The 27007-nt window shown below is 35.0% G+C and overlaps 1 protein-coding gene across 4 annotated transcripts in view; it reads right to left on the bottom strand.

Moving 5' to 3' along the window:
- The window catches only part of LOC138694869 (proton-coupled amino acid transporter 1), a 118295-nt gene that overhangs the window by 60435 nt on the left and 30853 nt on the right, over nt 1-27007 (bottom strand). The window contains exon 1 of one of the 4 annotated variants that reach the window (XM_069819007.1): nt 18662-18703. The exons of the other annotated variants lie outside the window; for them this stretch is intronic. Coding sequence (XP_069675108.1) covers nt 18662-18688 — 27 coding nt within the window. The 5' untranslated portion in view covers nt 18689-18703. Of the gene's footprint in view, nt 1-18661; nt 18704-27007 lie in introns of those variants that run through there. 4 annotated transcript variants of the gene reach the window in all.

Genomic DNA, 27007 nt, shown 5'->3' with positions numbered 1-27007 from the left:
TAAAGCACTATGAACGTGGTGTTTCTCGCCATCTTTTCCCTACACATCGGTTGATGACATGTGGCTAAGTACATTGGCATATCTTTCAGATGTATTCTCAAAACTAATCGAACTAAAAAAACAAAAATGAATTTTCTTCTAATAACATTAACTTAATTAGTTAATAATATAAAATTAATTAAATTAAATTAATTTTAATTAATTAATTCTGTTTTAAAACTGGTGTTAAAATATGCTACAAAAATTATAAATTTTCTTTCGAAGGGAATAAGTGTAAGGTGGTCCGCGGAACTGTTCTGACTTAAAAAAAGTGGTCCCCACTTCTAAAAAGTTTGAGAAACGCTGGTATATAATATTTCCCCCTAATAGCTAATTCAGTAGATGGCCACTACAATATGCTCACCATATACTTAATACCTCAAATTTGCATTTTTTGGACTATGGTTCTTTTTAAAAAAAACCCTTCAACTGTTCCTTGAATAACAATACGAATTAGTCATTAGTCTAGTTTTAAGGCTTCAAGAAACCTATACAAATTATTTAATAACATTTCAATTATTTAATGAAATTAATATATTATAATTTAAAAGTCAGGAATTCTAGGTGACATGGTATCAATACAATGCCGAACTCCATCTAAATCATCAAATCGCACTGACAACGAACAAAAATCTATGCCATTGGCGGCATTCCTTGTTCTTCACGTACGGTCTACGTAATACACAACTTCAGAACGTGATCCTTCATCTGTTTAATGTGAATGCTGCGCGTCAAGGTTTACTCAGAAGCATTTGAAACAAAGACGCGAAACATATCAAGCTAACGAGATTAAAATACAATATCGATGTTTTATCTCTTCCCAGTAGAATTATCAAGTGTTGAACATTGAATCCTGGAACTTAAGTGAGGAAAATCGTTTATCAAGTAATGCCCGTAGACGTATTTACCACTTTCAACTGTTCAAATGAATTTGGAGCATATTTGTCCTGCAATTCCAGTATTTCCCAACACTGAGAGGAAAAGGCCGTATTCAGCAACATCACTTTAACTTCACTTTCATTTACATCCGATTTTGGTAGGTACTGTATAAAACGCAGATTTTATATTCAGAGTTACACTTCAGTTGTAACTTAATCGAAAGGTAGTAAGATTAAAACAAAAAAAAAAAAAAACTAAAAATAATGCCCATGGCTTGTCAGTATATTTTTTCATTAATAAACTTCCTCGTATGTATTCGTGAAAATTTTGTAACTAATACAACAGTTCGTCAGCCTGGGTGGCGCAGTTGGTATAGCGCTGACCTTCTGTGCCCGAGGTTGTGGGTTCGATCCTGGCCCAGGTCAATAGCATTTAAGTGTGCTTAAATGCGACACGTTCGCGTCAGTAGATTTACTGGCATGTAAAAGAACTCCTGCGGAACAAAATTCCGGCACACCCGCAACGCTGATATAACCTCAGCAGTTGCGAGCGTCGTTAAATAAAACATAACATTTAAATACAACAGTTCATAGCATAAATACTCGTCAAAAAATGACATTCATACTCCATCGGCAAGTCTATCGTGCTATGAAAAAGGAGTGCGTTATATGGCAGTAAAAATGTTTAATAGCCTCCCTATGGATATAAAAAGTCAAACTCAAAACATAAAATATTTTAGCTGTGAAGCGATGTATGAATACCATGAAATGTAAATAAATAAAATACAATACAATACGTGAAGACCAGCCTCATACCCCCACTTAGTGCAATCATACATACATACATACACACAAACAGACATACACAATACATACTTACATAGACACATATGTACTGCACATACATACATACATACATACATACATACATACATACATACATACGTACGTACACACAGACATACACAATACATACTTACATAGACACATATGTACTGTATTGTACATACATACATACATACATACATACATACATACATACATACATACATACATACATACATACATACATATTGCAAGATCTACTCACAACTGTGAGCTGGTTTCTCAAATTATTCAAGGTTCGATCTCCGGAAGGTTCTTTGGAATTTATATTACACAGCTCTTGTGGGACAGGTTTTCTCGTAATTTTTCGGTTTTCCTGTAATTCTAACCTTCTGTTATCACTGTACAATAATCTTATGAACTCTGAATAAACACTATAGTAAATAAGATGAAGTTCAATAAAGAACAAAGATAAATCTTGTCTTAGTAACAACGTCAAGGGAAACCGCACAAAGATTTCAAGATTCCTAAATAAGTAAACAGCTTCTGGTTCTTTGAATTAAACCGCAAATTGAGTAACAAGGGCATTGCCACCCGCCCACGACAAGAATAAAACGATGACGCATCCTCGGAGTTTCTTCTTGCGGTTGTATCATCCACTTGCAGCCTCTCCACACTTCCTGTTTATTACTCTGTCTTAGACTTTCGAACAACTAATGGCTTGTGGAGACTAAGAGAAATGCTGACAACAGTAAGTTTCCTTCAATACGGATAACAAAATTTTATTAATGAATCCTACCGGAACTATTAAGAGCGGCGCGAACGAAACTACTATTTAATAGCCGGAGCCACCTGTGGCTGCCGCAGTGGCCACCTGTGGCTAACCATGACCACTGGCAGCCATGTTCCCACTTTATGAGTATACAGACGTTTTCTCCAACCGCTCGTCAGTAGCAAAATGGACTCCGATTTGGAAGCATTGGTAGCAATACTAATAATACCAGAGCAGTGTATATTGGAGAGTACCGCATTCTTTTGATCCGACAAATGCCGACGCGGAGGCCATATTTACTCCTGCGGAGACTCAGTACACCGTAAGACTTGCGTAGGAACACAGGTTTCTAGTGTGATTTTCCATCGTTAGCATGAAGAATGCTGTGTTGTTGTGCAGTTAATCAATGTGTAATCAATTGCTGTTGTACTTAATTAGCATTACAGCTTATTGTCTATGCGGGTGACATGAATATATTAGGAGAAATACACAAACTATTAGGGAAAACATGGAAATTTTACTTGAAGCAAGTAAAGCGATAGGTTTGGAAGTAAATCCCGAAAAGACAAAGTATATGATTATGTCTCGTGACCAGAATATTTGAAATGGAAATATAAAAATTAGAAATTTTTCCTTCAAAGAGGTAGAAAAATTAATATATCTTGGAGCAACAGTAACAAATAAAAATGTTATGTTTTATTTAACGACGCTCGCAACTGCAGAGGTTATATCAGCGTCGCCGAATGTGCCGGAATTTTGTCCCGCAGGAGTTCTTTTACATGCCAGTAAATCTACTGACATGAGCCTGTCGCATTTAAGCACACTTAAATGCCATCGACCTGGCCCGGGATCGAACCCGCAACCTTGGGCATAGAAGGCCAGCGCTATATCAACTTGCCAACCAGGTCTACAGTAACAAATATAAATATAAATGACACTTGGTAGGAAATTAAACGCAGAATAAATATGGGAAATGCCTGTTATTATTCTGCTGAGAAGATTTTGCCATCTTGTCTGCTATAAAAATCTGAAAATTAGAATTTATAAAACAGTAATATTACCGGTTGTTATGTATGGTTGTGAAACTTGAACTCTCACTTTGAGAGAGGAACAGAGATTAAGAGTGCTTGAGAATAAGGTACTTAGGAAAATATTTGGGGCTAAGAGGGATGAAGTTACAGGAGAATGGAGAAAGTTACACAACGCAGAACTGCACGCATTGTATTCTTCACCTGACCTAATTAGGAACATTATATCCAGACGTTTGAGATGAGCAGGGCATGTAGCACGTATGGACGAATCCAGAAATCCATATAGAGTATTGTTGGGAAGCCGGAGGGAAAAAGACCTTTGGGGAAGTTTGCGATTCTGAACAATTAGTTGAGTTTCTAGTTACAGATGTAAGTAAACCCGAAACAGAAAGGTCTAGTGAAGATGAATCTGAGCAAAAGAAATTGATATAGACTAAATTTTAATTTAACTGAAAATGGAAATATTGACTTTAGTGAACAACAAGCTCTTTACTATTTGTTGGGATCAGATTTTTTTTCAAAATAAAACAAAATAAGTTACCGGTATATAATATTTGTGAAAACTGTATTTCATATCTAATAACTGATAACAGGGATGTATCTATAAATTTTATTAGCATATTAGTGACTCTCAAGTCGTACATGGAAATGTTACGTATACCCTTATAAATTCGTGTTTGATATAATTCTGAATGCAGAAAAATATGAAACGTTGGTAGAAAATGTATTCAGACTAAAGGATTTGAAGTCTTTATTCATTAACACTTCAACTCATACGTTCTCAATTCGTTATAATATATTTAAAAAAGTCTTACCACTATTTTAGGACTAGAATATATTTATTGTTAAGAAAATTGTCTGTTATAGCAAATGCACGACAACAATTTGCTAAATGTGGCGGTCGAAATGTTGGTGTGAGAATTGTACTAGAAAATTGGACATAACATAAATAATAAAGTGTTATCTCTCATGAATCATTTCGCTATGACAATAATGTTTGTTAATTCTTGTCTCCTGTGTTCAATAAACTACAACAACATGTATGATATCGCCTTTAATCACCATTGTTCTAGCATTACTGCTTACGCTTCTGTGCCCAGCAAGGAGTAAATATGGCTGTCGCCGTCGAGAATGCGGTACTCTCTAATATACACTGCTCTGAATAATACGACAACGCCTACAAAAAAAAAAAACAGCTCGTTTTTTTATGCATCCAGTATTGAGAACTCGCGGCGAACATGGCTATTTTCTTCCACTTTTCGAGAAGCTAAAGAGGCACGAAGATAAATTTAAGCATTTTCGAATGAGCCTGATAACATTGAACGAATTATTATGCGAGGTGTTGGTGGCGAACTAGAAATGCCGTGGCGGACACGAGTGGCTGCGTTTGCGCCGTATAAAGTTTATACTATAAACGGTGGTCGAACACAGTCACAAGCAGCGAAACGCGGTCACTACTGTGCTCCAACCACGAGAAAGTCTCCGCCGGATGAGACGAAGGGGGGTAATGCTATGAATGAATGTTGATGTCATAAGATGTCATAAGGTCACACACGTGGGTACTCTTATCTCTATTGGCTAGCTCTCACAGCACAAACCATAACATTGATACAGACATATTGATACTACCCTAGTTACAAAATTAAATCACAGTTAATCTCCTGGTCTTTTAATCTCTTCATACAGGAAATAACATATGCGGGAGAGCGCATGGTTTTTAAACTGGCGTTATAACGGCAATATTATTTATCTACTTCGTTCCAATAGATGAGGCAATAGTAAGCACATTCCTTTCACGGTTGATCTCCTGGTTGGAGAACAGTACCGTAGCGTCTGGCTCGGATGGGCCACTACGAACGCTATGTCTGCGCTGAGTTTATTAAAACCGCATACAAAATATTTTACTTTTTTATACTGTTAAATTTAACAGCGATGTCTATGAAATGTATGATATATGTGATAATATATATGACTTTGTCATTATCTCTGTTTCACATAAATTATCATGCGTTTCAAGTATTGTTAATTAATGATGTACTACCAACTTAACCTCCAGTTTTGTGTTGAAATATTTATAGACGTAGCATTGAAGTGAAACTGGACTGAAGGCTATATGGAAAATTCCCGACATGACCTTGTGTCGGCAATAAACGCGACATGTGTGACACATGCGTTGCTATGTTCTTCTTTCCAAACAATTACTACATTTACAGGAAGACTTTAGCGAAGTCGGAGGTTATGGGGCAGTTTTCTTCTGATTCACCTGCTACCGTCACTGCCATTAATTCATTACTGGAATGATATCGTCTCGTAATGAGCTACGCGATTTAAAAGGCACATTAAATAGATTTTCCGATGTGAAAATGTTGAATTCTCCATATTTGGTTAAAATCGTATGTTGACTTTCTTTCGTACGTTGTACCTGAACTACATTTTGAGGGTTTTCTTGCACAGTTTGAGATATGATTTAAATGCAAAGGCGATGGATAACGAGACGATGGAGATATGGCTTCGGGTATTTTTTTTTCGGGTGATAAAATTATTGGGTCAATGTTATCGTTCAGTCTCAATGTTCGCCTTGCAAATTATTCATATTGCAGCTTTCATGCTTCCTGATTTATGGTGATCGATGGAAAATCGCCAAGCAAGCACGCATTGTAGGGTACATGAATGTGAAGTATAGTAACTTATACATCACTAACATTAAGGGGAGAGGATGATATTTTTTTAAACTTTTTTCCTATTTGGTGTAAAATATTAATTTTTTGTATGTAGGGAGCTCATAGCTGTAGCAATTCAACCACAAATAAATATTTTGAAAAAAAAATTATTCGGGGGCCCAGATTTGAAAAAAATATACCCAATGCAGGATTTTACTAAAACCGATATATCTAAACCATTTTTAAAGGTAGATTGATCCAGTTTTTTGCAATGTACTTGCAAAAGCATGTTCTACAAACTGTCTGTAACAGAATTTTGATATTAGTCCCTACGTTTGTAAGATAAACAATTCAAATTTAATAACACTTTTCTGATTTCCTTTCTTGCAAACAAACGGACGTATTTTTAAAATGAAATCAATTAACAAAATTCTGTTACAGAGAAAAGTTTCCTAATAGTCTAAAGAATGTGTTTTCTAAGTTTCATGCATGTATCTTTAATAGTTCAGAAGTTATATCCATTATTGTCTGGCAATGTAGCAAAAAATGAAGTTATCGTAAACCGATAAAAGGGGGCGAGTGATTTAAAAATCCATAGCGCAGGAAGTTTTAAAAATGGCGTCTCAACATCCGATAAGGGCACAAATATACACGAAATGTTATGCAATGCATTCTATAAATATCAAAGAGTATTTTAAAGAATTTTTTTTAATTCAATTTACCGGAAACAACAATAAAAGTGGGCGAGTGATTTAAAAATCCATAACGCAGGAAGTTTAAAAATGGCGTCTCAACATCTGATAAGGGCACAAATACCCACAAAATATTATGCTATGCATTCCACACATATCACAAAGTATTTTAAAGAATTTTTTTTTTCATTTACTCATTTTTCGCCAAAAAATACCATCCTCTCCCCTTAATAATAATAATAATAATAATAATAATAATAATAATAATAATAATAATAATAATAATAATAATGGATAACGTTCATATTTGGAATAATATATAGCCTAATAACAAAATAACGGAAAAGTTCACATTTCATACAATTCATAGCCTGAACCATATGTGATAGCCTAATATCTATGTGTAATATTAACTAGTATTAGCAGGCTTTCATTTCAAAACATCCAAGTCTAAATAACTATTTATTTCAATTAAATTTAATTAAATAAAAAACACGTCAATTTAGATACTGAGGGGAAATTTATAACCAGTGTTAACTGCATATTAGATTTCACTCTCTCACCTCCCCAACACCTCCCATGAAACTTCAAATGGCATCTCTATATTATGATACTTTAATTTGAAAGAGTATTCAGTTGTTTATACATCTCATTCATATTTTGTTCTCGCATTTTTTGTTTTCTATCGTCGCCTGACAACCTGGACTGTTGTTATTGCCAGTTATTTATAGGATGAAAATATAGATTATTTTGGGTACTTTCCTAAGTTAAATTAATTAAATTTATTAAACTAAATGTTCAATATGTGCTTCATTGTTGGCTAGACAGTAATACAGCCTATTTCAGAACTTCTCTACATAGCATTGCCATAGTACAGGGTTGGGCAGATAAAACCGGCCCCATCTCATGTCATATGATTTGGAAAATAAATTATGTAGGGTATTGATTTCTTTCCTTTCTTTTTTCTTGAAAATGTAATTATGTTGGCTATACTGTATCTTCCGCGTGTTTTGTGTCATTGTTGTTGCGCCATTGTTGCTTATAACCTTTTCTGGTTGCTGTTTAAAAGTCAGACGTTCTAAACACATGTAAAGAGTTGTTCTTTAAATAAGCATGACATATTCAATACCAGAGCGAATATTCATTGTGGAGGCGTACGTACAGACCAGCTCTATTAAGGAAACACAACAATTATTCAGAGACAAATATCCGCTTCTCTCAGTACCAGCGAAAAGCAGCATTCAAGATTTGGTGCGAAAATGGCGTACGACTGGACCCATCAAAAATGTAACAAGGAACAGAACTCCTTCTGTCCGGACTCAACTTACAGCGCGAATTAATGAATTTATGACTAGGAGTCCTCGAAAGTCTACCACGAGACTGGCTCAACAGGTTCATGTTCTCTACCCCGTTTTAAATTTTTTAAAGAACAGTTTTATAATACATAACTGATCTAATGCCATATTTAGTAGAATTTGATGTTATCAGGTCTAGTACAGTGGTGACGAATTTCAGCGTTGAGTTGGAATTTTAAATTTAAGTGGGTAAGATTATTTATAATTTTATAAATGAAAATTACTGAAGACGTTTTTAATAATATTTTAACAGAAGAAATTTTCGTATTAAGTTACAGTTCTCGATGAAGTTAGAGCGATTGGTGGTGATGCAAAAAATCCCATCTCTTGTGTAATATGCCAGTGCAAGAATTTGTAATATTATGTAGAAAATGAAGAAAATATGAGGAATTACTCATACTGATTACTTACTGGAGATTTTCGCTTTTGTTACCAAAATCTGTTGGTAAAGATAGGCCTAGAGTAAAATTTGTTAGTAAGTTAAATAAAAATGTTCATACAAGTGGAATAAAATGTCAGTAAGCGCAGAATTCTGTATGGATTAATACACCGCATGAACGAGTTGCCTCCGAATCGCAATTCAGTTAACGTTGTGGAAGCTGTTATCTCAGCCGTTTCTTTTTTCGAACGATGACACTTGTATAAATATTAGCTCTTCATGTGTGTACCACACAGACGAAACATATGGCAAAGATGGATGCTTTAATCTTGTGCAGATTCAGCAAATCGTGTTCAAAACTACGTTCTTGTGTATTTCATCCCACTACAGATGTAGTAAATATCGTATTTACTGGAATCTAATGCGCACATTTGTTAGAAAAACGCTGCAATATGATCGACGGGAAGTTGCAGGAAGTGTTGATACTTTAGATTTCTTCGAGCTCGCTAAACTCGAACTTCGCAGCCTGTAAACAAATTGCCTAATATAGATATGATAATGCAATTTTCCGTGTTTTACTTGTCGACATGGCAAATCAGAATATTTTATACAGAGTGGACCGCTCGAATATGTGCCTAATTTCAATTGTATGTGACTGGTGAACGGTTGAAGATAGAACCTTACGGCAACGTTTATATGAAAGGAAAACTCAACAAGTTTCGAATCCTGTCGGTAGATGGTGCGCAGACACGGTTTCTTTTCGTATATTGTATCGATTGTCAAAATGGCGACACGGCAGATGAAAGCGCAACTGTGTTGTGGTATGCGGAGTTTAAATCAATTGTTAGAGTTCAAAGGGATTATCGGCGAGTGTTTAACCATGATGCTCCAACTGAAGTGGCACGATACATTTTTAGCTACAGGATCGGTGTTGAAGAAGCTTGGCCCCCGAGATATCCGGATTTAACACTCCTCGATTTCTTTCTCTGAGGCTACGTCAAAGATTAAGTGTACGCCATCCCAGTCAGAGACCTTCGTGATCTTCTGGAGCGCATCATAGAGGCTATTGAGAGCATTCCAGAAGACATGCTCCAACGTGCTTGGCAAGAAATCGTTCATCGCCTCGATATCGTCACAGTGACAGCTGGAGCTCACGTAGAGATATGGTGATGTGCATATCGAAACTTGTTGAGTTTTCCTTTCATATAAACGTTACTGTAGGTTTCTATCTTCAACCGTTTACCAGTCACATACAATTGAAATTAGGTACATTCGAGTGGTCCACCTTGTGTATTGTGGTGGCATGTCAAAGAAACTTCGACAGTGTGTTAAGAGTGCACTGTATTTTAGAATAGCTTAGCCTTAAGAAAATTATTAATTCTGAATTAGTTTTATCAACGATGGCTAACGAAAAGTGTCCCAGAAGTGTACTGCTTAAACAGTGGGTTAAAGGACACGCAACTTTAACAACTGACGGTGTCTCAATATTCTTATGCCTAGCAGAAAAACCATTAATAATAGTAAATTGCTTAAAATAAAATAGTTTTTATATATATTATTGGATATCTTATAACTTAGAGAAAGAACTGTTTTTGATAGCTTATTACATTCTGTTCACTAGACACACTTAAATCTTATAATAAATTGCATTTATTTATCCTAATTTCATTACCCTAATACCTACATAAACGTTACACCAGCGAATAGGGATTATAAAGAATGGACACTGGGCGAATTTTCCTGTGTTTTGTTTCTCTGTGCACCAGCGGCTAGTTCCACTTTCAAGGGCTAGAGGTAGTGTAATCGAGCATACGCTGAGATAATAATTGAGAATAGAATTAAGGCACAGGATCCAAACATCGCCTACCTTATTGCATAATCCAGTAACGCTTTGCTTCAAATAAATTCAAGTTAACAGCTTTTCCTTATTTCTCAGTGACAAACTAGTTGTAATAATAATATTTTATATTTCAGATATCATAAATTATATTATAAAATAATATAATACATTATAAAATTAAATATCGAATTCGTTTAATATTTGTATATAATATAATATAGGTATATGGTTTTACTTCTCGTAAGAGTTTTGTTTTTCCATTTTCAGCGCTATCAAATCATTACATATTTTAATTGTGTTGGGGTCAACGTCTGAACTCTCATTATAAAGGAACTCTAGAGTCTAGACATTACAGTTAATGAAGGATTTATTATTTTATGGATCCAATTTATTTTATTTGAGTACATAATGTACCTAGATGTATTAATTGTATGTGTTATATTTCCGCTGTGTCGACTGCTAGCTGGTGTGATGTCAGCGCCAACTCTAGGGAGAAGGCAGAATCTGACGCTCTAGCTGGCTTGAAGGTCATTGAAATCGGTCCGGCTACATCAAAGGTACCGACGCGAAGTGTCCATTCTTTATAATCCCTATTCGCTGGTTACACTATACAGAGTGATACACGAGGAAAGGTAAAAAATTTGGGATGTGAATTCTGAAGTATTTCCTCAAATCTCTTGTTACTTTTTTTCTCTTCCTCTTCGTCATCTTATTCTTTCCTTTTCATTTCTTTTCCTCATCTTTGATTTTTTCCTTTCTTTTGTTCATCTTTTTCTTTCTCTTTTCCTCGTATTCTTTTCCTTTTTGCTTTTTTCCCCCATCTTTCTTTTTTCTCTTTCATTTAACACTTCCCTTTGCCCTTTCTTGCCTCTTCGTTCCTTCTCACTTTCTCTTCCCGCTATTCATCTCTTTTTCCTTTGCTGCTCTTCCTCCTCGTAATCCATTCCTGATATTGATTTCTTCTTTCTCTCCTCTTCCTCACGTGCCTTACTTCATGACTGCTTTGTAGACTTATCTCTTATGATGGAACAGACGAAGTAGACCCCAGTGTATTGTTTACCCTCATCTCCGATTATTTCCGTTGAGAATGATCTGAACCTCATACCTATAGCCTTCTTCTCGTTTCCAGAGACTGTCACTTAACCCCAGCAATAATAATAGGATTAAAATTAAACCTTTTATGAGAAGAATGGCTTATTTTCACTGGCAGAAATATATTTTCACTCCACGAACTAGAGATATTTTTCTATAAATAAATGTCTAACTTTTTTCGATAGTACCAGAAGTGAGTCGTCTTCTGTGAGACGGATTATTCAATATCAACGGAAAAGTTGGTCTAAGAGAAATTAATTATCAAATACCGGTACCGAATTGTTTCTGCTTTCCGTTGTGAATTAAAACTAGTTTTTTACAGGCCAAGGGTACAAAACAGGGCAGGTCTAGAGGAGCACAAAGGAAAGCGGTCTCATTTTTCAAAGGATTTACCATCCTTCGTAAACACATTTGCTACAAGTGTGTGAAGCAATGAAACGAAGTGAAAGCTTTAGAATTGAAAGAGTCGCAATACTACACTACTAACACATTCTAACATTTAAATCACTTTTAAATGCCAATTTTCGTTATAGAATTAAATGTTAAGCACAGGAACGCCATTTCGTAATTTCAATTAAAAAACACGCCAAAAAAAATATTATTAGAAAATTCTTACAATACACATAAAACTATTTTATGTAGGCTACATTTTTATGAAAAATTAATTACAAATATCCACTTAAATCATACAATTTATAAACAAAGTCAAATGTATCAATTTTGGAATTAGTTCCATATAATTTGTATCTGATATAGAAAATGAAGGTTAGCCTCTTTATTTGAATGCATATTAAATTCTTTAATTTAGATATGGAAAATGGGAGTACACCTTCTTATTTGGATGCATATTGAATTACAGTATTTCATTTAGAGAGGGTGAAGTTGCCTAATTCCGCGATACTCCTAATCCCGTGATACTTTTTTTAAATTGCATGTCAGTCATAGCTTTGCCGTTCGACCATAGTGCCAGACATCTTTCTCGAAAGAGTGCATCTTTCACCTACTTTTGAGACATCGGTGAACTTCCTAGCAAGATACCCAATCCCGTGACATTCAGTGAAGGAAACATATCACGGAATTAGGGGTATCACGAAATTAGACTACTTTACCCTATAGCTCTCCAAGAACTTAAATAATAAATTTATATTATTCTTAACATGATAAAAGAAACAGAATTTTGTAAAACGTGTAAAAGGTATAATGGAGGGGGTAATGACTGTGTAGCCCCTATGCGCGGCAGAAGCGTAACTTCATAAGCTGTCAAATAAATGTAGTAATCTTTTTAAATTGTTGTGTAATGAGAGACGATAAATAAGAGTTAAATTTAACACCTTTATATTCAATTATGGAACAGATGCATTATAGGGGCCACCCATCACACGTTATCCGCAAAAAAAGTTCAACGGAAGTAATGGTTCGATTAGCGTTTTTAGCATTCGATATTCGATAAGCATTAAATGCTACCAAATTAAAAAAAATAAATAAAAAAAATTTAAACAGTTTGTTACTACTGATGTGATTTTAGTCCGTTTGTATTATATTTCTGGTCCAGGGAAAATATATTTTACTATTATTGCCGTTATTTCCATTTTGAAGTAGGCTACAAGGCAACAATATAAAAGTGACTGTTAGTTCAGAAGTTGGCAACATATTTTATGTCGATTACAACAACAATACATATCAATAGTAGCATTCATACCGTTCAACCAATAAGGAGATTGGCCCCTATAGTGCATCTGTGCTTCAATTATATATATTCTGAATTTAAAATGAAATAATAATTGGTTTATGATACCAATAGCTACAATAAGATATGAAAAATAAAGCACACAAAACCTAACTGATTCTGATTCTTCATTATTTATTTTATTTTATTTTATTTAAAGTCTTTACTGTATATAGTGAACTTTAACTACGATTTAACTCTGAATCACAGACACCAACTGGATCAGGCATTGCACTCGTTGATTGTTCGTTGTTTGACGGTGTAGGAACATTTACCAAGTCGTTGAACTGGAGAAGGAAGGTTAGAAAATGTATCCTTTTTTTCTTATCCTTCATTCCGGCTCTCGCTACAATCTACTCTTTTTCCGTTTTTGTCTCAATTTTCGGCGGTTCATTTGTAATGCTTTCTTCCACGTCATGCTATCGATCGTTCAGTCCCTGATTTCGGCATATTTTCCTGCAAAAAGCTTCTCAACAATGTAATTTCACTCACTGGTTTCGACTGTATAACGTCACAACACTGCACATAAGACGCACTGTTTGGCGGCAGCTCCACTTCCACTAATATATGCATTAATTTCTGTAAATTAAGGGTATATGTTCGTGAACGACCACAAATATTATCAGAAAATGCAGGCTCTAAATTTCTAAAATTTTATAAGGAAATAACTCACAATTGAACCAAAATTGCAAGGCACCACAACAAGTCTATTAGAACTTAAGTATCTGATAAAAGTAATTAAAAAAGTTACTAATAATGTTTTTTAGAATTCACTTTTTACTTTACAGTAAATTTTCCAAAATCTGAAAATTTTCACACATATTATTTCATAACTCCACAACCATTAGAGATAGAATTCTGAAATTTTGTACACTGATTTAACATGCATTTATGCAAAAGGTAGACTACAATAATGTCCATTTCTTTGAAAATAGAAAAATTATGTCACAAAACATTATGTAAATTTTAATATAGTTTATATAGGTCAAATACAAAATTAATTGTATTAAAATAAACAACTCTACATGTCTGAGAATGGTCTACTTTTCAGAAATAAGTGTTTATTATATGCAGGAAAAATATTAAAGATGTCAGAGAGACCATAACAATATTATGGTTACCAAATGATGTAACTGCAGAATTTTTTTGTTTTTGTTTTCATACTTTGATAAAACTGGTTTGCAAAATATTATCAGTAACCCTTTTTATGCTTTTATTCAGATATTTAAGTTCTACTAAGTCTTGTTGTGGTACCTTGTAATTTTTTGTTCAGTTGTGAGATCATTTTCTTATAAAATTTTAGAAATTTAGAGCCTACATTTTCTGATAATATTTGTGGTCGTTCACTTACATATATCCTTAATGGAAAACAGCAAATATCTGTAACTTTATTTACACGATAACAGCAACGTACACAATCCCACACAACACGCAAAGTCTTCTAAAACTTCCGTCCGTCACAGAATTTTTGTTGACAGCGTTCGACTCGTAGCCTGCCTAAATGAAGTTTTTTTTTTTTTTTTGCACACGTTCTTAATACTTGTTTTTAATCACAAAATCTCTCCTTAGAAAAATTAATAGCGTATTTCGATTATTTAGCATCTTGTGTAGAGCGTAGGATGGAAAAAGTAGAAAATCGCTGTTATGAAATGTAAACCACCAATTTAGTTTTTGAACTTGTGAGTTCTCTTCTTTCTACGAGTCATTCCCTTGATTTTATTCTGAATGACACAATCTCAATATTATGAAGACACGAGATTGAATTGAAGGTCACAGCGGTGTATCAATATTGCAATATCTTATTCAAAACAAACATGTTTCTCCTCTGTCTAATAATATCAACGCCTCATTTATTCCAATGACACGTGCTACAACATAGCGGGTTCCAACTTTCATGTTGCAGTTGTCCTTGCTGAGGTCATATGGTTACCATGCCTACCGCCCGAAATTCGTAAATAATTCGTTCAAGGACAATTAAATTTAAAAACTGATAAGTCATAGACAAATTTAAAGGACAAAACTAAAATTCTTTCAATCATTTATCATCATAACACACTGCTCTCATAAATTGACTGAGAATATCGGGAATTAACAGCCTAATTTATACAATCCCTTGGATTTTGTGAAACGTTTTATATTCTTGGTATGTAATTTTTAGGTTAAGTAACGATAGATTTAAAGATCAAATAAATAACACAGGCTGAATGAGTAAGGTCTACAAAATCAATCAATAAAGGACGGAGAAAGGATAAGGTTACCAAATTTTTTTCACAATTTCCGGGAACGATATGTTTTGGATCTCCACATCATTTTCATAAAGAAAAAAAAAAAAATTCCCTTCACTGAAGCATTACTTCACGGAGATATTTCAATCAATTCCAAAGTTGTGCATAGAAAATCATTTTCTCAGAGAACATTAAAAAAATTTCACTCCATTTCGATCAATTTTTTTTTATTTTATTGGGTTATTTTACGACGATGTATCAACATCTAGGTTATTTAGCATCTGAATGATACGAAGGTGATAATGCCGGTGAAATGAGTCCGGAGTCCAACACTGAAAGTTACCCAGCATTTGCTCGTATTGGGTTAAGGGAAAACCCCGGAAAAAAACCTCAACCAGATAACTTGCCCTGACCGGGATTCGAACCCGGGCCACCTAGTTTCGCGGCCAGACGCGCTGACTGTTACTCCACAGGTGTGGACATTTTGATCAAAGAGATCAACATTTTCTTTAGTCTTCTTCTTCTTCTTCTCCCCTTCAATTATTAGGCCAAATGGCCTGTTACGATCTCACAGTTGAATTTTCAATCCAGCGCTTCTTTGGGCGACCGAGAGATCTCTTCCCGTTTGGACGATAGTGGAGCATGACTTTTGGGATTCTATCTCTATGCATGCGATGCAGATGATTTATCCAGTTGTTCTGATAATGTTTTACGTAATTAATTACAGGTTCTAGTTGTAATTCTTCCATTACATCTTCATTGCGTTTGTGATCCCATTTCGTACATATATCATTTTCTTTACTCAATTTTGCTATTTTCTCTGAAGTCACATATTTCTTCAAACAAGACATTTCATATGTCCTTGACTTTAGAAGTTTGTCAGTTATGGGTTTCAAAAATTAGTTCTCACATAACTTTTTTCGGGTGAAATGGCCATATTCGACTCACAAGGGAGAAAAATAATTGTAACTTCTGATGTGAAAGGTTTACTCTGACGTAACTCGTGGTAGTACCATGGAAACAGAAGTTTAAGATGGACTTTGGACTTTGTGGTTTTCTATGCGGTCCGTCTCGTTCCATTCTATATTTTTTGTGTCTCGTCTTTCTTTCTCATCCAATTTGAGTTGACGGGGCTGGCCTCGGTTCTGGCAGCCCGAATAGAACGTTCGGAACAGCGTGAGCAGCGACATACACTTCTATTGTATGCATGAGGCTCCCGACTTTGATACACCCCAAATCAGCTTAAGTCAGGCTTATCCCACCCATAAACCTTTCCAATTTGGGCTTACGGAGCGAATTCGGTTACTAGTGGCCCGGAATAAGCATCGGGAACGACTTGAAAAGCGACATCGCTTGTTCGAGGCTCTTGATCAGGTTCCAACCCAGCCAATCTTAAGCCAGAAACCATCCACCCCCAAAATTCCTGACATATTTTCCTATTTGAGCTGACGAAGCGAACTCGGGTCTTTGGCGACCCAGAATAAGCGTTCGGAGCAAGCTGTGAAGCGGCAAGCACCTATGGCCTGACAAAGGCTCAGGATCAAGACCCATACCCGCCTCATCTTATGCCAGAATCACCCCAAGATCTTGTATCGTGATGAAATTCAACTCGGGCTATTATGATAACAATAACACTCACCCTTTCCAAATAATCCCCACAGGATCGATCGTGCTATAGGGTAAAACTTCATTTCTTACATTAGGTTATTAAATCGTGTCGGACTGTAAAGAAAACAACTATAGTAATGTCCATATTTTATATGTTGTGCAATATTATAGTACTGTGAAATTTTAATTTTCCTACCAATTTTTTTATATTGTTCTATTAAAATTGTAGCGTATAGCCTATTAACCTGTTGTATCCTATAGGACAGATTGCCAATTTTAGGGTTAATAATATTGTGATACGAGTAATATTGTGATAGTTCTTTTTGAGAATTTATTACAATTTTACTGAGCGAGTGAAGGACCGATTTTGTGCAGAAACTTGTCCACGAACATTACCTTAATAAGTTTAACCCAAAAAACCGATCTTCCTCTCGCCCAGTAAAATTGTAATGAATTCTCAAAAAGAACTATCACAATATTAATCATATCGCAATATTACCAACCTTTATCCTACATTAATAAAGTGTCTGTTAGGCAACTGGCTAGTCTCCCAATTGAGACAACTCACCCTGCCTGTGATTTTCCCCATGGTTCTCCTAAGGTGCTAAGACAAATGTCGGGATGAACCTTACAATAAATGGGATACAAACCTATATCTCCCTCCCCCACACACGTTTCGAAATTTTTCCAAATTAAAACCTCTTTAAACAGCAGCCTTGGTTTTCGCGTATTGCCTTCGGTACTTGCGGAAGTTTACTAGAGTGTCATTCGCACAGTGCAAGGGTTCCAAACTCTCCTCTTGCGAGGACTGCGGCAGTCCCACTCAATGTGCAGGCTTTTAACATCCTTCGGTTTTTCTCAACCTGTTTGCTGTTCTTTCATGCTTCTCCCCCCCCCCCTCATGTGGTAGCTACTCGTTTTAGGTTAAGTTTATTTTCAGCTTTTCCCTCCAAAATTCTCTAAATTCCTTCATTAGAACGACGAAACTCGGACTCGGACAGCTTTGGAGCTCACATATTCAGTTTCTTTCAACTCCAAACTCCCTTGTAAGAACGAGTTTTCGTGTACTTTTTTAATTTTTCACCTCCCATTTCCCCATTGAAATTGACATTCCATTATCCAATATTATTGGATAGGGTGTACTCATCCTGCCTGTGGTAGTATCTATATTTTATTTAAATCTTAAATCAATCTTTACGTCGACCTAGTTGGCGAGTTGGTATAGCGCTGTCCTTCTATGCCCAAGGTTGCGGGTTCGATCCCGGGCCAGGTCGATGGCATCTAAGTGTGCTTAAATGCGACAGGCTCATGTCAGTAGATTTACTGGCATGTAAAAGAACTCCTGCGGGACAAAATTCCGGCACATCCGGCGAGCGCTGATATAACCTCTGCAGTTGCGAGCGTCGTTAAATAAAACATAACTTTTTCAATCTTTACCTAATCCAAAAATAACATACATAAATCCCCTATAACTTATCTGTAAAATATATTAAGATTTTTTAATAAAAGAGACAATACAAATCATAATTCATAACTTACTTTAGATTTTCCACAAGCGCAAAACATTGTGTGCTGTTAATATAGAGTTGGAATAAACGTGTACCGTAAATAGGTACTACAATCCCCACTAAAACGACTAGGACACTGAGCAAACATTTGGCCTACAACTGGAGACACAAGAGTGCTATCTAGTGAAAAGGGGCGGCGAGAAATAGATATGATAACAATGGAAGGGAACAGATAAATAACGTACTTTTGTTTCCAGTCAGGAAGGTCTGCCGTAGCTATGAGCTGACAGTTCCTCAATAAAAGAACAAGGGTTTGATGCCGGCATGACTTGTGAGATTTGAGGTGCACTAAGTTGTTGAAGAAGAAGTTTCCTCCAAGTATACAGTTTTCCCTCCAACTCTGATTCCATCCCGGACTAGCAGTACAAAATGAGAGCTGGTTCGACAAAATTACATATTTATTTAATCTGCAGAGCTAAGGCCAGTAGGCCTTCTCTTCCGCCCAGTCAGACTCTAATTATAATTGAATACAATTGGTTACATAGTTATTACGTTAATATCTAGACCATAAAACAACATGAAAGTAAATAATGAAAGTTGGATAAGTAATGTTAGTGAGGCAATAATAAATATTGGTAAGAAACAGTAATAATAATAATAATAATAATAATAATAATAATAATAATAATAATAATAATAATGAGATAATTTAAATATTTATTCTGTGATATATATAACCATTAAATATTGAGAAACCTGAAAGAGCTATTATTGTTAACCAGAATTGTTAGAAAAATATTTCGTTAGTCTATTCTTAAATTGGTTTGATGTCTGACAGTCCCTGACATTACACGGTAGGGAATTCCAAAGTCGAGGAACATTCGTCATGCTTGTAGGAATCTTGTATGAGAAGAAATGTGTTACGTTTCTTATCTATTCTCATGTCAATGCTTCCACTATGGTCCATTAATAGAAGAAAATTAAATTGTTTTATTTAACGACGCTCGCAACTGCCGAGGTTATATCAGCGTCGCTGTCCTGCAGGAGTTCTTTTACATGCCAGTAAATCTACAGACATGAGCCTGTCGCATTTAAGCACACTTAAATGCTATCGATCTGGGCCGGGATCGAACCCGCAACCTCGAGCATAGAAGGCCAATGCTATACCAACTGTGCTACCGAGACCGACTTAATAGAAGAGGATGAAGTGAGGATTGTATTACCAACTTCGTCATGAAGTACAGAATTATTCAAAGGTCACAAAAGAAGTGGAAGTTCAATAACTTTGTTATAGGTATCCAACAAATTGGAAATTTATCTTTTGAAGAAGTGGAGAAGTTCAAATATCTTGGAGCAACAGTAACAAATATAAATGATACTCGGGAGGAAATTAAACACAGAATAAATATGGGAAATGCCTGTTATTATTCGGTTGAGAAGCTTTTATCATCCAGTCTGCTGTTCAAAAATCGGAAAGTTAGAATTTATAAAACAGTTATATTACCGGTTGTTCTGTATGGTTGTGAAACTTGGACTCTCACTTTGAGAGAGGAACATAGATTAAAGGTGTTTGAGAATAAGGTTCTTAGAAAAATATTTGGGGCTAAGAGGGATGAAGTTACAGGAGAATGGAGAAAGTTACACAACGCAGTACTGCACGCATTGTATTCTTTACCTGACATAATTAGGAACATTAAATACAGACGTTTGAGATGGGCAGGGCATGTAGCACGTATGGGCGAATCCAGAAATGCATATAGAGCGTTAGTTGGGAGGCCGGAGGGAAAAAGACCTTTAGGGAAGCCGAGACGTAGATGGGAAGATAATATTAAAATGGATTTGAGGGAGGTGGGATATGATGATAGAGAATGGATTAATCTTGTTCAGGATAGGGACCAATGGCGGGCTTATGTGAGGGCGGCAATGAACCTCCGGGTTCCTTAAAAGTAGGCATCCAACAAGGAAAACTCAGTGCGCAGAAACCAGCGGGCGTGACTGTCTCGCGCAGATGACGTATGCTCCCGTTCCAAGCATGCTCTCACGCCTACTGCAGGGGAGTAAGAGGGGTATAGTATGCGCGCCGCGAGGAGTCCGAGCTGAGTTTTGCTTGTAGGATACCTATAGCAAGTAAGTAAGTTTATAGAAAAATAAGACAGATTTGTTCACAAAGAAATGAAGTTTATTGGAATATAAATCAATTGAAGAGTTCAGAGCCATAGTGGGCCAAGCGCCATTTATTAAAAACGGAGAAAGCAAGGGTTATAAGTGAATACCATAGTTTAATGAAGATTGACATATTATTTAGTTTTAATGTGTATACTTTATATTACTTGCTATACGTTTCCGTTGAATTATGGTAATAACTTCATTTTAACCCTTGTTTTCTACGGTTTTATTAAATGGCGCTTGGCCCACTATGGTTCTGAACTTTTCAATTTCAAAACTTTTCGATATGGTCGCCACACTATGAAGTATTTTACGTGCCAGAGTATCCATGATACAGGGCAGATGTTTTTTTATTTGCCACGGAACCGCTATCTTCAAATCTTTTACAGGCTTCCACAATGAAGATAAATTCCAGAGTCCATACCTCAATTAAAGTTCTGAATCTTCACAGTTCGCTGACATAATCTGTATTACATTTATAGTAACACTGCATAAACATAACCATTATTTTCTGGTATGAATTAGCAAAATAAATAATTCATTAACTCACAGAAGAACAGCTTCAAATGCTGTTTATTTATTTCACTTGCCATAGTAAAAATAGTAAAAGAATTGAAACAGAAGTTTCCGTAACAAAACTATTATTTTTCTGTAAACTTACTTGTTAATAAAATTACGAGACTTTAATATCTTTCGTGACTTTTGAATAACCCTGTGGTAAAAGGAAACTTGTTTCACTCGGCCAACGGATGGTGGATTTATAAATGCCCATGTTGTTAAACCGCCCGTATGTTTACGGCAAAAGGAAGAAGCTGAAAATCATCACTCTCAACACGGCCGCTAAAGATAAGGAAGTAGGAAAGTAGAGACTTATGATTGAATATCAACTTCTCTTAGTATAGGTCGCGCCAGGGATTTTGGCAGATGGATTTTCTTAATGTGAACTGGAGAGCGAGTCCTCATCGCTGCAAGATCGGCTGTTATCTCTGTCGCAGTGGAATGGGTAGGACATAAGAGTAAACATGCACGCCCGAGTATTTGTGCATTCTAGACAGTCACCTCCAAAAATTAAACAAATATTACAGTAGTCTATATGTGGCTTTGGTATTCCCAAGAAACTTGTTCGATTAATTGAAATGTGTCTCAATGAAACTTACAGCAGAGTCCGTATAGGCCAGTTTCTATCTGATGCTTTTCCAATTCACTGCGGGCTAAAGCAAGGAGATTCACTGTCACCTTTACTTTTTAACTTCGCTCTAGAATATGCCATTAGGAAAGTTCAAGATAACAGAGAGGGTTTGAAATTGAACGGGTTACATCAGGTTCTTGTCTATGCGGATGACGTGAATATGTTAGGAGAAAATCCACAAACTATTAGGGAAAACACGGAAATTTTACCTGAAGCAAATAAAACGATCGGTTTGGTAGTAAATCCCGAAAAGACAAAGTATATGATTATGTCTCGTGACCAGAATATTGAAATAACTTCAGTTTTTTTTTTTTATACTTCCGAGCAGAGAGGAGAGAGAAAGAAGTCGACGATTTTAAAAATTCACTAAAGTTGATTTAACTAGAGACGTAAAATTTAAAATGAAGGTTACTCTCTATACTATTGGTTAAACATTCTTAGATTTTTTAAATACCATATCCTAAGGTACTGATGAAAAGGCAGAAGGGAGTGAGAAATCTCATGTCATCCGATCTCGATGAAAGTCGATATCTGGGGATCTTTGCGATCACAGAATACGAATAAGGTATTATTTAGTCCGACTTTATCCCTAAAGTGGTGGAGTGGGACAAAAATGGGTGAAAAATTAAATTAGATATCTTAGGGGTTTTCGAGACGAAAATTACGAATAATACAATTTGTGCCAATTCAATATGGCAGTTTCAGTACTATGAATTATATTTAAAAAAATTAAACATCGGATATCGCACAGGTAAGACATGTACAGTATTTAAGGGGGTATGTAACACCTTTTGATAGTAGGCCTATACATTTAGTAAAATCCAAAGTGTAATTTCTACATATTCTGAATGAATGTCGTGCTGGAATTTAATATAGTCATCAGCCAATACCTCTAGATTAATAAACAACTTTTTAGAATCCATAAAATACAATATTTATTGTGAATGGTAATTACATTTTTCAATTGGTACAATTTGTGCAGGGAATTGGTTTCTCCGATATTTTGTACGATTTCGAATATTTTAAAATGCTTTCTTCTCTGTTCTATTCACAATGTGCGTGTGAAGAAATTATTGCCCTTGTAATATCCATTATAATCCTATTTATTATACTCTTATATAAATATAACTTTCGCAGCATGCAATTTTACCCAATTAACCAAATTATATTTTGATTCTTAAGAAGAATCGTAATTTTATTAACTTGAATTGTCGCACCACCAGTAGATGATCCCTAGATTATTACTGGACAGATCTTGTATATTGATCTGGTAAGGGTAGGATTATATATATATATATATATATATATATATATATATATATATATAATATATATATGCGCAATCCAATGCTTTTTCCTTTTAATTAAGAATTAATTGAATTTAGAAAATGTAGGAGACGTATTGTAAAATCATTGCGTACGGAAGTCATTTACATTTATTAAAGGTATTCTTTGAGTAGGACTGTACCGTGGTGTGTTTCATAATAAGGATAATTGATATGAGCTGCTGTTATGAAAATATGAACGACTCAGAATGTTATCGCATCTCATTCTCGCAGCTTACACAAACAATATTGGCTCGCCTACTGGAAATGTCATCGAGGTCATCTGCCAAAATCGGTGCCTCCGACTTATACTACATACATACAATCTCCATAAAGTATTAAAGGGGAACTAGATATCTCGCATAAAGACCCGAGTTTGGGAAATTTTGTGACATATTTTACAATATTTTCTGACAATAGAAATTAAGCTCATTTCCTTGTTTCTGACTTGCGATACTTTTATGGCAATGAAATGAAGTTGTTTCACTCATTTTCTCCGAACTTGGGTCGATTTCTAAAACACGGACGAAATCGTGGTTCCAAATCTCGGCTTTTAAACTCCATTCAACCATATCGTTAATAATTGATTAAATGGCGATCTTACTCGTGTTATTTGTGTAAGCATGTGCGGCTTACAGCTGTTTCGGTGTTTCTTCACACCATCCTCAGAGCCTACTAGATCTCGGCGTCATCTCGAACTTCGCTGCCTGTTGTGTGGGTGCGTTCAATTGTTGAAAATTATTTATATTCAAGTGTTAAAAGTAGTGTACGAAAGATTCAATATCATTAAGCTCTAATTTGATGAAATTTTATATGCTTAATGTCTGAAAATTGCTCTTTAATCTAAAAGAAAAAATTGGCTATATAAAATAATTTTTGGAAGTTTTAATTACTTTCAAAACCTTCAACATTTTGTAGTAATTATTTTTTATCTTGAAGGTAATATTCATGTTATCAACCCCTAGCTCAATGGTTACAATATCTGCACTGCAAAGAAAGAAATGCTTTTTTTTTCATATCGTCGTTGTTCCTGCAATAACTCCTATGTGCAAAATATAAAATTTTTCAATAGGAAGAAAAAACACATTTATTCATCCTATGGCAGCCGTAGATAGGAGACTGTGAATTGTTACATTTTCGAAACAAATATAATTACATATAGGAGATTTTATTATTTGTTGTATCACTATTTAAGTTATTTAATAGAGCAAAAATCTGAAAATAAATAAATATGTCACATAGGAGTTATTGCAGGAACAACGACGATGTATTTGACTCGTAGACATTTGGTTTTTCAGCATTAACTTCCCATGATTGTATGAGATGATTCGAAGAGAACGTCAGGATGTAGACCTTCGGCTCCCCCCTACTACCAATAATGCATCACAATGTCAATACGGCGGTTGCTGTCGTCTGCGATACGACGAACTTTTTTGTTCATTTTCGAGTTCGTTATTTTTTTTTCTGATTATTACATGTTGATTTAAGTTGTGTTAACTCTCGCTAACTTAAGTGGTTTTATTATTTTATTTTATCAGTCTTAGTATCTATTTTATTATTGTTAATATTTTTGTTTTATTATTATTATTATTAATTAATTAATTTGTATTACTATCTTTGTATTATCTCCGTCACGGTTATTCTATTATTATTATTATTATTATTATTATTATTATTATTATTATTATTATTATTGTTACTATTATTTCTATCATCAACACTATTATTGATGTCTATAAAAGGTATGTAGACTCTATGTACCCGAGCACGAGCATATGCTCATTTCGGGTATCTATTCTTATGCACCATTTCAAATGTATATTGTGAATAAATTTGAAATTTGAAAATTTGAAATTTAAATTTTTAAAAATTTTTCTTTTTTTTTCTAAATTTCTTTTAAAGATAAGATAAAGGGTGAGGTATAGTTGTTGATCATAGTAAGAAAAATGCTATGCAAAATTTCATACAATAATCAAAAAAATTGTGGAAGATGTAATTTAAACAGTTTTTGAAAAAAAATACAGTTTTCAGAAAATGAGCAATAACTTAGAGATTGCTGGCTGCATGGCAGAACATTTTAATGCATAACGTTGTCAATTTTAGAACGCTGAAAGCTTATATTAAATTACCATTAAAATAAAAATTAATTTTTTTGCCCCTCAAAAGGTAATATCTAACTCCTTAGCGAAAAACTGAAAAAATACTGAGCTGAGATTCTATAAAACCTACTAAATATTATGTAAACAAATCGTTTACTATGGTACGAAATAACTGGGCACGCTATATAGAGTCGGCGTTTGCCAACATTTTCTCAATCACTGATATGACCTGACATAAATAAAATCTACGTCCCAATCATTGTTTATAAATGAAATACGTTACAAAACACCCAAGTTACAAACACGTTTCGGAGAATGTGAACAAGATTCTGACCGGTTTGCTGAAATCATACAGGCATAAAGGAGCAACCGTACCCTTTCACGGGTATAGACTAGTATGTAATCCCTACCGGTCTGCACGTGGATTTTATCTGTCGGTCGTTTTAGTGTGAAATATCTGGGATAATAACGATCGAATAATTCTCTAGGTATAGTCTGGGCTTCCTTACCTTGTACTCTAAGGTTGAAACCTAACCATTTTCCTTCCCTCTATTACTACATACGAGCTATTCCATCTCAAATCGACCGAAATATAGAGAAAATTGGCCTTACAATTTCTAAATACAATAAAACTTTTTTTTTGTATGTAGAGAACTGTGATACAATGCTTTGTGCAAAGTTTGGGGCATCAAAACTTCATAGTGTTTAAATTAAAAATATTTAAATTTATCGTATTTTCATAAAATTAGCAACTTTAAACTGTTGTAGTTCCGAAACCCTTTCACCCAATGATCAAAATCATGGTTTATTTTGATGCTGAGAAATTAAAGTTTATATTGACATATAAACAGATTTTCATACTTTTTATGGAAATGGAGAAATTTAGATTTTTCCTCATTAAGACGCCTTTGCCACCGAAAAAATATTTAAAAAATATATAGTTAGATTCCGCATTGAAAGTAGAAATAAACACGTATTTTTTACTGATGGCACGTTGATAAGAAAGCATTGAAAAAATCAAATAAATAAAATAAATAGTACGCGCGTGAACTAACCAGCTGACTGTGAGGCGGGAGCTAGCCGAGGCTAGCAAGGCCAGGAGACATAAGCACGTGATGTGTCGTCTAGTAGCGCATAGCTGGGCTAGCTTTATCACAAGTTTTCATAAACACAGGAGTAAAATGACGCCCAACGCTTGCTTATCTTCAGCCCTCGGCCAGTGCGTGCGGTACTGCGCCGTTCAAATCTAGGCGTGTGAAAATAATTTATTTAATACCCTCGAAACTTATTGCCGAGCCACTAACCAAACAATGCCGAATACCTCTTAATAATGCAAGGTTCTTCTCAATATTTTTTTACATTCTTACAAATGGGCAAAAAGCCTAAAAGTAAGTAAAATAAGATTATCTGTCTCTCTGTAAACAATAAAAATAAGGATTACTTCTTAGCATAACCTACCAAATATCAGCTTCAAAATGAGCTCCTGTTCAATGTTCTGCAGTAAACGGTTCCAGCGCTCTGAGCGCTGAAAGAGGCTTGTTTTTATAAAATCCGCTAAATTCGTCGCTCAATAGTACGAAAACCGTTTGACTTTCGAT

This window comes from Periplaneta americana, chromosome 2, assembly GCF_040183065.1.
Source record: "Periplaneta americana isolate PAMFEO1 chromosome 2, P.americana_PAMFEO1_priV1, whole genome shotgun sequence".
In the NCBI taxonomy this organism is placed as follows: Eukaryota; Metazoa; Arthropoda; class Insecta; order Blattodea; family Blattidae; genus Periplaneta; species Periplaneta americana.
This window is presented reverse-complemented; position numbering and strand designations above follow the sequence as displayed.